Source organism: Chrysemys picta, chromosome 4 (genome assembly GCF_011386835.1).
Source record: "Chrysemys picta bellii isolate R12L10 chromosome 4, ASM1138683v2, whole genome shotgun sequence".
Classification (NCBI taxonomy): Eukaryota; Metazoa; Chordata; order Testudines; family Emydidae; genus Chrysemys; species Chrysemys picta.
In genome coordinates, this window is record NC_088794.1 from 55,781,509 (window position 1) to 55,794,048 (window position 12,540).

Consider the following 12,540-nt stretch of genomic DNA (forward strand, 5'->3'; position numbering starts at 1 on the left):
TCGGAATACAATCTATACATCTAAGAAATGTTCCTTAATGCAGCACCGCTATCTCACAGAAATCTGAATGCCGAACAAGGCGATGACTCTAGGCCATACCAATGTCAGGGCCCCATAACGCAGCGCTGCCAAGGCACAGACATTTTAATAAAACATGACACAGAGCAGCTCTCCAGGAATGTCAGTATCCAAAGAGCGCAGTTCCTCTCTGGCACAGAAATAGCAATGCCCCGTAACTCAGCATTGCTATGTCAATGCCCTATCAAGCAATGCCACAAGGTCAGAGAAATGACAATACACCGGAATGCAGAGCCGCTGCGTCACAGAAACGTGAATGAACCATAATGCAGAACCAGTCTCTCGGATAGTTTTGTATCCAAATTATGCAAAAGCATTGTAAGAGACTGCCGACTCACCGCCATGGCACCTCCTGCTGGTCAGTCCAGGAATTAGCTCAATTCCAGCACTCGGAGCGCCTCCTGCTGGCCGGTGTTTTTCCTTCCTCAGGCCCATGTCCCTCCCATACCCCGGTGCCCTTTACCTTGGAGTTCTGCCCACAGCAGTACCCCCACACTCTGCATCTCCCCTCCCAGGGGAATCCCCAATCCTCTATACCAACCTTACCTCAGTGGCTGCTGCCAGTCATCATCTAGCCCCTTTTCTCTGGGGCAAACTGCAGTCTGTACAGGCCACTCATCACTGGCAAGGGGGTTGGACCTGCTGCCTTTCTGGGCCTACTTGTCTCCCTGCAGCCCCAGTACCTCCTCTGGCCTTCAGCAAGGCCTCAGCTGGAGCTCCCCAGCACCTCTTGCCCTTCCGCAGCACTGCTCTGCTCTGCTTCGGGTACCCTGAGCTCCCAGGCAGCTAGGTCCTTCCCACTCCGAGGCTGGAGTGAGATTCTGAGCTGCTAACTCACAGCCCTCTTATCAGGGCCAGTTGTGCCCTGATTGAGCTGGCCTCACCTGTGGCCAGTTACCAAGCCAGCCTCCCTCAGCTGCTCTTAATCCCTTTTCTAATTGGGTCCCAGCCACAGCCCTCTCCAAGGGCTGCTTTTAACCCCTGCTCTCCTGGATTGGGGCAGCCGCCCCACTACAAGCATCATCGTCATCACAGATTCATAGAAATGTGGGGCGGGAAGGGACTCTAGAGGGCATCTAGTCCTGCCCCCTGCACTAAAGCAGGATTAGATCCAGAAACTTCAGTGCCCCCATAATGCAGTGCTGCTATGTCAGAGAGGTGTTAGCAGGGGCGCTGGAACAATTTGTACAGTGGGGGTGCTGAGAGCCATTGAACCAAACTGTCAACCCTGAATATGATGGAAACCTCTTCAAGCCAGGGAGTGCAGCACCCCTAGTTCCAGCACCTATGGATGTTAGTGACCCGATAGCACAACACTGCTATGGCACTGAAATGTCAAAGTCCCATAAGGCAGTGGTTCTCAACCAGGGCTCCAGGGCCCCCTTGGGGGCCATGAGCAGGTTTCAGGGGGGTCTGCTAAGCAGGGCCAGCATTAGACTTGCTGGGATCAGAAAGCCGGAGCCCCATGGTCTGGGGCTGAAGCCCAGGGCCCTGCCACCGGAGGCTGAAGCTGAAGCTTGAGCAACTTAGCTACACGGCACCCCCTGTGCTGTGGGGCCCTGGGCAGTTACCCTGCTTGCTACCCCCTAACGCTGGCCCTGGCGTTGATATGCAGAAAAATAGTTGTTCTGGCACAAAGAGGCCATGGAGTTTTTACAGGATGTTGGGGGGGAGAGGGGGAGAAGGGGGGTCAGAAAGAAAAAGGTTGAGAACACCTGCCATAAGGCAACACCACTATGACACAGAAATCTACATACCCCAAAATGCAGCAACAGTATACGTGTCAGAATGCCCCATAATACACCACCGGGTTGTCCTACAAATAGCAGTGGCCCATAACACGGCACTGCTTAATGCCATGCCAATACCATCGCTCAGAAACGTCCGTGCCCCATAAGGCAGCATTGCTGTCACTTAAATATCAACAACCCGTCACGCGGGACTGCTGGGTCACAGAACTGTCAGCACCCACAATAAGAATCGACCCTGTCACACAGAAATGGGATGGACCTATCCTGCAGCGCTGCTTTTTCACAGAAACGTCAGTGTCCAACAACGCTGTGCTGATACGTCCCGGAAACCCCAGCACCCCACAACACAGCTCACACCCACTGCAGTGCCCCCTCGAGCGTCACGCTGCTGGTTCAGAGAAGTATCGAGGACCTATGCACCACTATGTCATAGAAATGTCAGTGCGCCAGGTTGCAGCCCGGCTAAATCAAAGACATGTTAGTGGGTCGAACTAAGTCACAGAAAGGTTATTGCCCCTCAATGCAGTGCAGCTGCGTCATAGGAATGCTAACGCCCCATAATACAGTATCGCCATGCCACAGAAATGTCAGGCCCCCATAATGCACTGGGCCCCAGTAAAGGCAATGCCTCGTAACCTTGGGTGGCTGGGTCAGAGATGAGTCAGGGCCCCTGTAGTGGGATGCGCTGACTCAGCAGCCTGTCACTCAGTTCCCCACCCATTGTATGAAGTGAGCACGGATTGAAAGACAGGCTGTTGGCAGAGGTGACCCATTAACTGAGGGAGGATACAGCTGAGAGGCTAATGGGGTGGAAGTGTCCCCGGCTGGTAGGCCTGTATAAGCAAACAGGAAGGAAGTGCTGGGAGAGGGCAGGCAGCCGGAAGGAAGGCAGAAGTTGGCAGGACTGGCTGCTGCTAGGACTACCGTACCCTTGCCCAGAAGCAAGTGGAGAAGCTGGCTCTGGATTGTGAATATAGTTCATAACAAAGCACCGCGAAGGTCGAGAAGACCTGGAGCGGTTGTGGGCAGTCACTGAGCTGGAAAGGACCCTCAGGGTACCACTCTGTGACAGCCCCATATAATACAGCCTCCATATGCCACAGTAAATCTCAGTGTCCCCATGGCTAGGGTGATCAGATGTCCCGATAAAATCGGGACTGTCCTGATATTTAACCCTTTGTCCTGCATCCTGATCAATATACGATTGGGACCCCATTTGTCCCAATATTCGGGTAAGGAGGCGAGCGGGAGGGAGGCGCTGACCCCATGGGTGCTCTGTGGCTGGAGCACCCACGGGGAAAAATTGCAGCCAAGCTCCCCCCTCCTCATCTCCTTCTCCGCCCCCAGTGCACTGTGTCACCGCTCCTCCCCTCCTCCAGTGCTTCCCGCCGCCTAACAGCTGTTTGGCGGTGCTTAGCGCTTTCCAGGAGGGAGGGGGAGGAGCAGGGACGCGGCGCACTCAGGGGAGGAGGCAGAGAAGAGGCAGGCCAGGGGCGGGGACTTGGGGGAAGGGGGTGGAATGGGCGCGGGGCGAGGGCAGTGCAGGGGCAGGAAGCGGCAGGGGGTGGGCAAGCACCCATCTGGCAGAGGGGAAGTCTGCGCTGTAGGTGTGAGTGGTGGGAGGGAGCATGAAGAGGCGAGCGGGTGAGAAGGCGAGAGGTGGGTGGGGGACTGAGGAGGGATGCAGCAAGCCAGCGGCAGGCTGGGGGATGAAGAAGGGCACAGTAGGGGGGCCGAGTGGGGAGGGGATGGGACCTGGGGCAGAGTGTGGGAGAGCAGGGGTGGAATGTGGGCGGGGCTGATGGCACCCCAATGTGTCCTGATATTTTAGTGTGGTGATCTGGTCACCCTACCCATGGCACACAACTGCCCTGTCCCAGGGAGCAGGGCTCTGGCTCCTCCACCCCACTTGCAAGAGAGAGAGATGGGGCGAGATGCTCCACCTTCCCCTGCTGAGATCCCAGAATGTTGCTGTCCCCTGCAGACACCAGCAGGGTAGCAGGCCCTTAGGCTAGTTGGTGGCTGTGTGGTAATCCACCAGCTTCACAGGCATCCGCCCTTCCCCACCTCCTCCTGTTATTTGTTGCCTGCATTTGTTGCACCTTGTCTGTCTGCATCCTTTTCTGGCTCATGCATGATGCAGTGGGGCCCTGACCCCTGACTGGTGCCCTCTGGTGATACTCCAGCCTAGGGTTACCATATTTCAACAATCAAAAAAGAGGACGGGAGGAGCCCCGCCCTAGCCCCGTCCCTGTCCTGCTCTAGCCCCGCCCCTGCCCCTTCCACTCCCTCCCACTTCCCACCCCCTCAGAACTCCCAACCCTCCCCCCACTCCTTGTCCCCTGACTGCCCCCTCCTGGGACCCCTGCCCCTAACTGCCCCCCAGGACTCCACCCCCTACCTAAGCCTCCCTGCTCCTTGTCCCCTGACTGCCCCCTCCTGAGATGTTCCCCCCATCCTAACTGGCCCCCTAGGACCCTACCCCCTACCTGTCCCCTGACTGCCCCAACCCTTATCCACACCCCCACCCCCAGACAGACACCAGGGACTCCCACGCCCCATCCAACCACTCCCCACCCCCTGACAGCCCCCCCCCCAGAACTCCTGACCCATCTAAACCCCTCTGCTCCCTGTCCCCTGACTGCTCCGATCCCTCTCCCCACTCCTGCCCCCTGACAGCCTCCCCCAGAACTCCCCCCCCACTCCTTGTCCCCTAACTGCCCCCTCCTGAGACCCTCCCACCTGTACTCTGCCCAAAACCTTACACCCCCAACCCCCAGACAGCCCCCCCCCAATCTCCTGACCCATCCAACCCTCCCCCCTGCTCCCTGTCTCTTGACTGCCCCCTCCAGAACCTCCCTGCCGCTTCTCCGACCCCCTGGCCCCCTTACCATACCGCTCAGAACAGAGTGCTGCAGAGCAGTGCGCTCGGCAGCAGGGGGAGGGGAGCAGGGGGAGGAGCTCCAGACTGCCAGAGGCCCGAGGCGAACGGCGGGCCGGCGATCTGCGAATGTAGGGAGGGGGAGGGAGGGAGAGAGAGGAGGGGAGTGAGCTCAGCTGCAGGGGAGAGGAAGGGGAAGTGGAGGAGGGGCTCTGGCTGCTGGAGCCCCGTGCGAGTGGCACGATCCGGCCGGTCTGCCCTGTGAGCCGTGCGCGCTCTGCATGGGGGGGAAATCCGGACATTTACAAATTCCCCCCGGACGCTATTTTTAACTCAAAAAAGCTGGACATGTCCGGCAGAATCCGGACGAATGGTAACCCTACTCCAGCCTCTGCGCACAAAGCACAACCCCCATGATAACAGGCCCTGCTCTGCCAGGAGGAGACCCAGCGGTTGGGAACCGGTCACACGTGCCCTGAACTGAGAGGGTGCGAGGTGAACGGCCGTGGGGGACACCGGGGTTCAAAGCACAGTAACAGAAATCCTTGCTGGGGAACACATTTCAACATGTTCGTATTCCTAGACCAGCATTCAAAATTCCCTTTCTATCGCTTCTGTGCCGATTGCCCTTGTCTCGCTTGGCTCCTGGCTTCAGGCTGCATTAAGTGGGATTTATTAGCAATTTTAATCAGCTGAAAGAAAAGAAAAGAAAAGAAAAGAAAAGAAAAGAAAAGAAAAGAAAAGAAAAGATGCTAACCGCCAGGCCCCTATTTCTGGAGACCCCTTTCCCAGAGAACTGGAGCCGTCTTTCTTGGCAGGCAGAGCTAGCCAATGCCTGTGTGGGGACTGTACATGTTCCCCACACTTTGTTGCCAGCATTGAACGCAGTTTGATATTTTCCCACTCCAAAGCTCGAGGCAGGGCGGGGATGGAGAGAGCAGGCAGCAGGGGTGCCAAGAATGCAGTCAAACGGCCTGACAGACAGCTGTCAGAGAGCCATCCTGGGAAGGGAGTCTCTGGATACATTGCTTCTTCAAAGTCTGGTGAAGCTGAGCATCTGCTCTGCCTGGGAGCCCCCTGGGGCTATATCCCTGATTGCATTTGTAACACCTGTCTTCCGAAGAGCCCCGAGTGAAATATTAATGAGTTACAGCTCACAGCACATGTCTGAGTATCATTATCTTATTTTACAGGTGGGGAAACTGAGGCATGGAAGGGGAAAGTGACTCGCCCAAGACCACACAGTGAGTGTTAATGGCTGAGCCAGGAACTGAGCTCCTGACTCCCAGTGCTGTGCCGTAACCACAAAGCCATCCTTGATCCCTAGTGATAAATGATCCTTCCACTGCTGCCAGTCAGCAACTGGATAAAAAAGGAAACAAAGGGTAGGAATAAATGGTCAGTTTTCACAGTGGAGAGAGGTAAATAGTGGGGACTAGTGCTGTTGAACATATTCATAAATGATCTGGAAAAGGGGGTGAACAGTGAGGTGGCAAAATTTGCAGATGCAAAATTACTCAAGATAGTTAAGTCCAAAGCTGATTATGAAGAGCTACAAAGGGATCTCACCAAACTGGGTGACTGGGCAACAAAATGGCAGATGAAATTCAATGTTGATCAACGTAAAATAATGTCCATTGGAAATCAAAATCCCAACTATACATACAAAATGATGGGGTCTCAGTTAGCTGTTAACACTCAAGAAAGAGATCTTGGAGTCATTGTGGATAGTTCCCTGAAAACATCCACTCAATGTGCAGCGGCAGTCAAAAAAGCAAACAGAATGTTAGGAACCATTAGGAAAGAGATAGATAATAAGACAGAAACTATCATAATGCTACTATATAAATCCATGGTACATCTACACCTTGAATACTGTGTGCAGATCTGGTCACCCCATCTAAAAATATATATATTAGAATTTGAAAAGGTGCAGAGAAGGGCAACAAAAATGCCCCCAAATGTCCCCAGAATGATTAGGGGAATGGAACAGCTTCCACTTGACTGGGGCTGTTCATCTTAGTAAAGAGAAGACGAAGGAAGGATATGATAGAAGTGAATAAAATCATGAATGGTGTAGAGAAAGTGAAAGGGAAGGATTATTTACCTGTTCACATAACACAAGAACCCCAGGGGTCACCCAATGAAATTAATAGGCAGCAGGTTTTAAGCATCCATAAGGAAGTACTTCCTCACACAACACACAGTCAACCTGTGGAACTCATTGCCAAGGGATGTTGTGAAGGCCAAAAATATAACTGGGTTCAAAAAAGCACTAGATAAGTTCAAGGAGGATATGTCCATTAATGGCTATTAGCCAAGAGGGGCAGAGATGCACCCCATGCTCTGGATGTCCCTAAACTTCTGACTGCCAGAAGCTGGGACTGGAGGACAGGGGATGGAACACTTGATAATTGCCCTCTGAAGCACCTGGCACCAGCCCCAGTTGGATTGGGATTATGTTATCCAATGTGCAATACTTTGCATTTATCAGCAATGAATTTCAACTGCCATTTTGTTGCCCAGTCACCCAGTTTTGTGAGATTCCTTTATAACTCTTCAAAGTCAGCTTTGGACTTAACTATCTTGAGTAATTTTGTATCATCTGCTAACTTTGCCACCTCATTGTTCACCCCCTTTTCCAGATCATATGTGAATATACTGACCAGCACTGGTCCCAACACAGATCCTGGGGGGACCTCGCTATTTACTTCTCTCCATTGTGAAAACTGACCATTTAGTCCTATCTTTTGTTTCCTATCTTTTAACCAGTTACTGATCCATGAGGGGACCTTCCCTCTTATCACATGTCTGCCTATACAATTGCTGTCAGGTACTTAGGGAAAATCTCTGAAGAGTTCATCTGAGGGAAGGAATAGGGTAGTGCATAAAATACGCTCAAGGATGGATGTTCAGCCCCATTCACAAGGACATCAAATATGCCGAAGAGAAGATCTCTACCTGTCCAAAGAAGACGGACAATCTTCAAACAGGACACTCTGGTAAGAAGGGAGGACAGAACGTTCTGCACGGGACAGAAGGACAGCAGAATGGGGTGAGGAAGCAAACTGCAAGATTGGATGGGGTTCTGGAGGTGGTAGGCAAGACTCGACTGGTGCTGATGGTGCACTGGTGATGCACCAACATCCTGTTCTGGTATTTCCTAACTCCAGAATACTGGACTTTGCAACCTTCATATTCTTTTAAAATAGTTTTTGTCTATTTAATTTCCTAGATTTTTATAAAACCAAACTGAACAAACAGAAATTCCATCATGTGGCATCATATTGACACCCACCTGGGTCATCAGCAGGGTTAGAAGCCTCTACAGCAGTACTGGGCAACCTGCGGCCCATGTGCCGCACGCGACCCGTCAGGGTAATCTGCTGGCGGGCCATGAGACAGTTTGTTTACATTGACAATCCACAGACACGGCTGCTCACAGCTCCCAATGGCCGCCGTTTGCTGTTCCCAGCCAATGGGAGCTGCGGGAAGCTAATTGTGCTAATTATTAATTTACTACTCTCTCTCTCTTCTTTTTGCACATGACACATGGAGTCAGGTCATGATCACTGTCAGCTAGGCAACCATCAGAGCCGGCTCCAGGCACCTGCTTCTCAAGCAGGTGCTTGGGGTGGCCGCTCCGGAGAGGCAATTCGGCGGCAATTCGGCGGATGGTCCCTCACTCTGCCTGGGAGCGAAGGACCTCCCGCTGAATTGCCACCGCAGATCGCGATCGCGGCTTTTTTTTGTTTGTTTGTTTTTTGTTTTGGCTGCTTGGGGCGGCCCTGGCAACCATTAATTGCCTAGCAAGGGGAATACTGAGTAGAAGTGGGAAAACAGTATTACCTTGGGACACAGATTGAAATACTGTGTCCAGTTCTGGCATCCACACTTTAAATAGGATCTTGAAAAACTGGAAAGGGTTCAGGAAAGAGCAGCAAGAAGGAATCAAGGTCTGGAGAACCTGCCTCATAGCAGAAGACTTAAGAAGCTCGAACTTCAAGCTTACCCAAAAGAAGGTTAAGAAGAGACTTCATCCTGGCCTATTAGTGCCTACAAGGGGAAGAGGTTTCCAATATAAGAGGGTTCTTGAATGTAGCAGACAAACGTTGAACATGAACCAGTGGCTGGAAGCTAAACTAGATAAATTCAGACCTGAAATAAGACCCACATTTTTAACAGCGAGGGGAATTGACCACTGGGACAAATTGCCAACAGGTGTGGTGGATTTTCCATCACTTGAAGTCTTTAAATCAAGACTGGGCACCTCTTGCTCAGCTCAACCCGAAGTAATTGGGTTTGATGCAGGAATCCCTAGGTGAGGGTCTCTGGCCCGTGTTATGCTGGAGGTCAGACAAGGTGATCATAATGGTCCCTTTTGCCCTTAGACTCTATGACCGCACGGATCTATGTGCCATCTTCTCCACCCCCTTCGCTTTCCTTATTCCCATTTAGTACGTTGGCCAGTCATCACCAGCCCTGGCAGATAACAAGAGCAGTCCATTCCAAAATAACCACGAGACTGATTTGAAAATTATGAGGCTTTGAAAAAATAAATAAAAGATGTTGAAGCTTTGCTCTGTCCTCAGTTTGGTTAACCTTTAGGCAATGCTATCTGCTCACCAATAAGTGTGTGTGTGTGTGTGTGTGTGTGTGTGTGTGTGTGTGTGTGTGTGTGTGTGTGTGTGTGTGTGTGTGTGTGTGTGTGTGTGAGAGAGAGAGAGATTCTCCCTAAGCACACACACAGCCTTCCGCCCAGCTGCTCACAGGGGATCTCCCTTTACCCTCCTGCTCTCCTTCTCCGTCCACAAACTCTGCCCTCTACTTGCTGTTCCCAGCCCAGCCTAGAATAGCAGCCTGCAGCCAACCCCTCTGTCCTGGTTAGCTGGTGGCAAGAACCCCACGCCTGCCAGCCCTAATACAACGCCTGGTCCTGTGGTGTCTGAGTGCAGCACACAATTCAAAAGCACAAAGGCTCAGAGCAGCAAGGTGTTGTTCTCCCCTGCTTCCTCTGAGACAGCGGATCAGCGGCAAGATCAGGGCATAGCTTACATGTGTCTCATCACCATTACACTGTCTTACACCAACATTGCTGAATTGGGGCCAGTAAGCTGCCATCACAAGTGTGAACACGTGCTGGGAAGCATGAAAGGCGGTGCAGCTAAGAGCCAGCTCTGCCTGCTCTCAGGGAGTGCCACGCAGAGGCGAATTAATGTTTTGTGGAGCCCTGGGCCAGAGCAAGTGGGGGCCCCTCCCTATCCCTGCCTGCCGTCCCCTCTGCCCTCCCCACGCTCCTGCCGGAGAGCCGAGTCGGGGCATGGAGGCTTCCCCTGCCCGCCCGGTGCTCGAGCCAGGGAGTGGGGTCAGGGCACGGGGGCTTCCCGCACTCCCTGGTAGGAGCAGCAAGTGGGCAGGAGGAGCAGAACAAGCCCTGGGGTGGGAGGGATAGCTCAGTGGTTTGAGAATTGGCTTACTAAACCCAGGGTTGTGAGTTTAATCCTTGAGGGGGCCATCTAGGGAACTGGGGCAAAAATCTGTCTGGGGATTGGTCCTGCTTTGAGCAGAGGGTTGGACTAGATGACCTCCTGAGGTCCCTTCCAACCCTGATATTCTATGAAACCCACTTCATGGCAGGAGTTCTGGGCAGGCAGGCAGAGCAGGTTGGGGCACAGGGTGCCCATTTGCCCAAGGACCCCCAGTGGGCCAGGGCCCTGGCCCTGATTAGTGGCTGGTGCCACATTTGGGGCAGCCTGTGCCAGAGAGATGGTCTGGAACTGGAATTTCTGCTCCTCAGGAAATCCTGACATTGGGGGGGAAATGGCCTTTCTACTCAGACTGAAAAGCCCAAACTAAAAAACATTCTGACATGTTTATTTTGATATTATTATTTATTAGATACATTATGGTAGTGCCTAGGCACCCCAGTCATGGACTAGGACCCCATTGTGTTAGGCACCGTATGTTATTTATTGGGCGTATTATGGTAGCACCTCGGAGCCCAGTCCTAGACCCAGAACCCAATGTGCTAGGTGCTGTACAGACACAGAACAAAATGACAGCCCCCGCTCCAAGGAAACAACCATCTAAGCCTAAGACAAAAGACAACAGATGGATACACGTGGACTGACAGCGGAGTACAAGGAAACAATGGTACAATACCAGTGAGTGTGATAGGCTGTGACCTAGTAGTCAGTGCATCAGACCAGAACTCCTTGGTTCCAGTCCCCCATCTACCATTGACTCACTGGGCAAATGTATTCTCTTCTCTGGCTCTCAATTTATCCATAAGCAAAATGGGGATAATCCTACTGGCTCCCCCATATGAGATCCTGGGGTGGAAGGAGCTGTGGAAATGCAAAGGATGATAGTGTTGAAATGTTTCATTTCAACTTTTATAGTCTAATTAAATATTAAAAACAACACATATACCATATAGTTAGAGATACAACATTACGTCCTCTATAAACCTGATGCAATATTAAAATGAATATTTTAGTATCACATAAAAGTGTTTCCATTTCTATGGAGCTGCCTTTTTTTGACAGTAAACTCTTCTGGCACAACTTTTTTCCATCAGCTCTAATATTTGGCCTGCTCCATGCAGCCACGGCATCAGGACCAAACCATAGAGGCCTCTTTCATGGTCAGGTGATATAATGCATTATCTTCTCAGGGTGAAATTCAGCCCCAGGCAAAGGGCTGTCCCATTATGCCCTATTTTCAGGGGTTACATGGAATTTAAGTAGCTCCTAATGCTGGTGCGTTGCACTAGGGTAAATGTGAGCCTTTCAGACCAGGCTACCATCTCCAGCCATGCCAGGTGTGTCACTGGCACATGGTCTCATTTTGTTATTTTGCCAGCATCACTGATATTGCTGGTGCATGCTTAGTCAGAGTGCCAGGTCGGGTGGGTGGACGGCAAGAGCTAGGGGTGTGATTTCCCTGCTCGTGTGCACATATTTGTGCTGGTTCTCATCACACGCCAAGTGTAGGCATAGCCACAGAGAGCACATTGCCATTCACGCTGGCATATAACAGAAGCCCATCGCCTTGGGTGCAAAATCAGATAGTTCCTGAATTCCACGGCCTACTTACACCACCTCAATGGCAGCACTTACACATGCCTCATCAAAGTTACACCTCGCCAGCCCATGTCCAGGTCGTTAGGAGATCCCCATATCTCCAGAATGTGAAACAGCCTGTCCAGCAGTGTGAGTAGTTACTGATTTGGCCTATTTTGCTCTGGGACAGGATAGCCCCCAAACCGCAGATGCTACTCTCATGTTGATTTTGCATGGATTGCAATGTCTGCTGCCAACTCCTGATTTCCATCGGTGCGAGAGGAGAATGTAACGGCTAGTGCAACTCAGCCTGGAATTAATTCATCACTATGTCAAGCCACTGCATCTGCTGTAGTAACTCTCACCTCCCCTAGGCACATAGGACCTGATTCCCCTCTTGCATTTTAGCTCCACTGCGGTCACTTTGGCTGCCTCCCCAAGCCACAGTCCTCTCCACCACACGCCGTCCCGGAACAAGCTATGCTCTGTGCAGTCGCATCATACTTACAGCTCCTCCAGGAAGCGCAGATGATGGAACGTGCTGGGTTGCAGCTCGCTAATGTTGTTCATGCTCAGATCACTAAAGGAGAAGAAAGACAGAAGTCTCTGATCAGTTATTTTTGGTGGCTTGCACGGCATAAACCACTCCCTACTCTGCTGGCCGGGCTCTGGTGAGGGAGGATACGCCCTTGCCAAAGGCTTCTCAGCTCTAACATGGCAAGCAGAAATAACCTCCCAGGCTCTGGGGGAAAATATCAGGGCACAA

At 52.0% G+C, this 12,540-nt stretch overlaps 1 protein-coding gene across 11 annotated transcripts in view; it reads right to left on the minus strand.

Moving 5' to 3' along the window:
- Positions 1–12,540, minus strand: part of LGR6 (leucine rich repeat containing G protein-coupled receptor 6) — a 217,822-nt gene that overhangs the window by 134,852 nt on the left and 70,430 nt on the right. For 7 of the 11 annotated variants that reach the window (XM_065592333.1, XM_042842452.2, XM_024111271.3 and 4 more), the window contains exon 2: positions 12,283–12,354. The exons of 1 other annotated variant lie outside the window; for it this stretch is intronic. In XM_065592333.1, the coding sequence (XP_065448405.1) occupies positions 12,283–12,354 (72 nt within the window). Of the gene's footprint in view, positions 1–416; positions 951–12,282; positions 12,355–12,540 lie in introns of those variants that run through there. 3 more of the 11 variants (XM_024111275.3, XM_024111274.3, XM_024111273.3) reach the window with 3 other exon arrangements.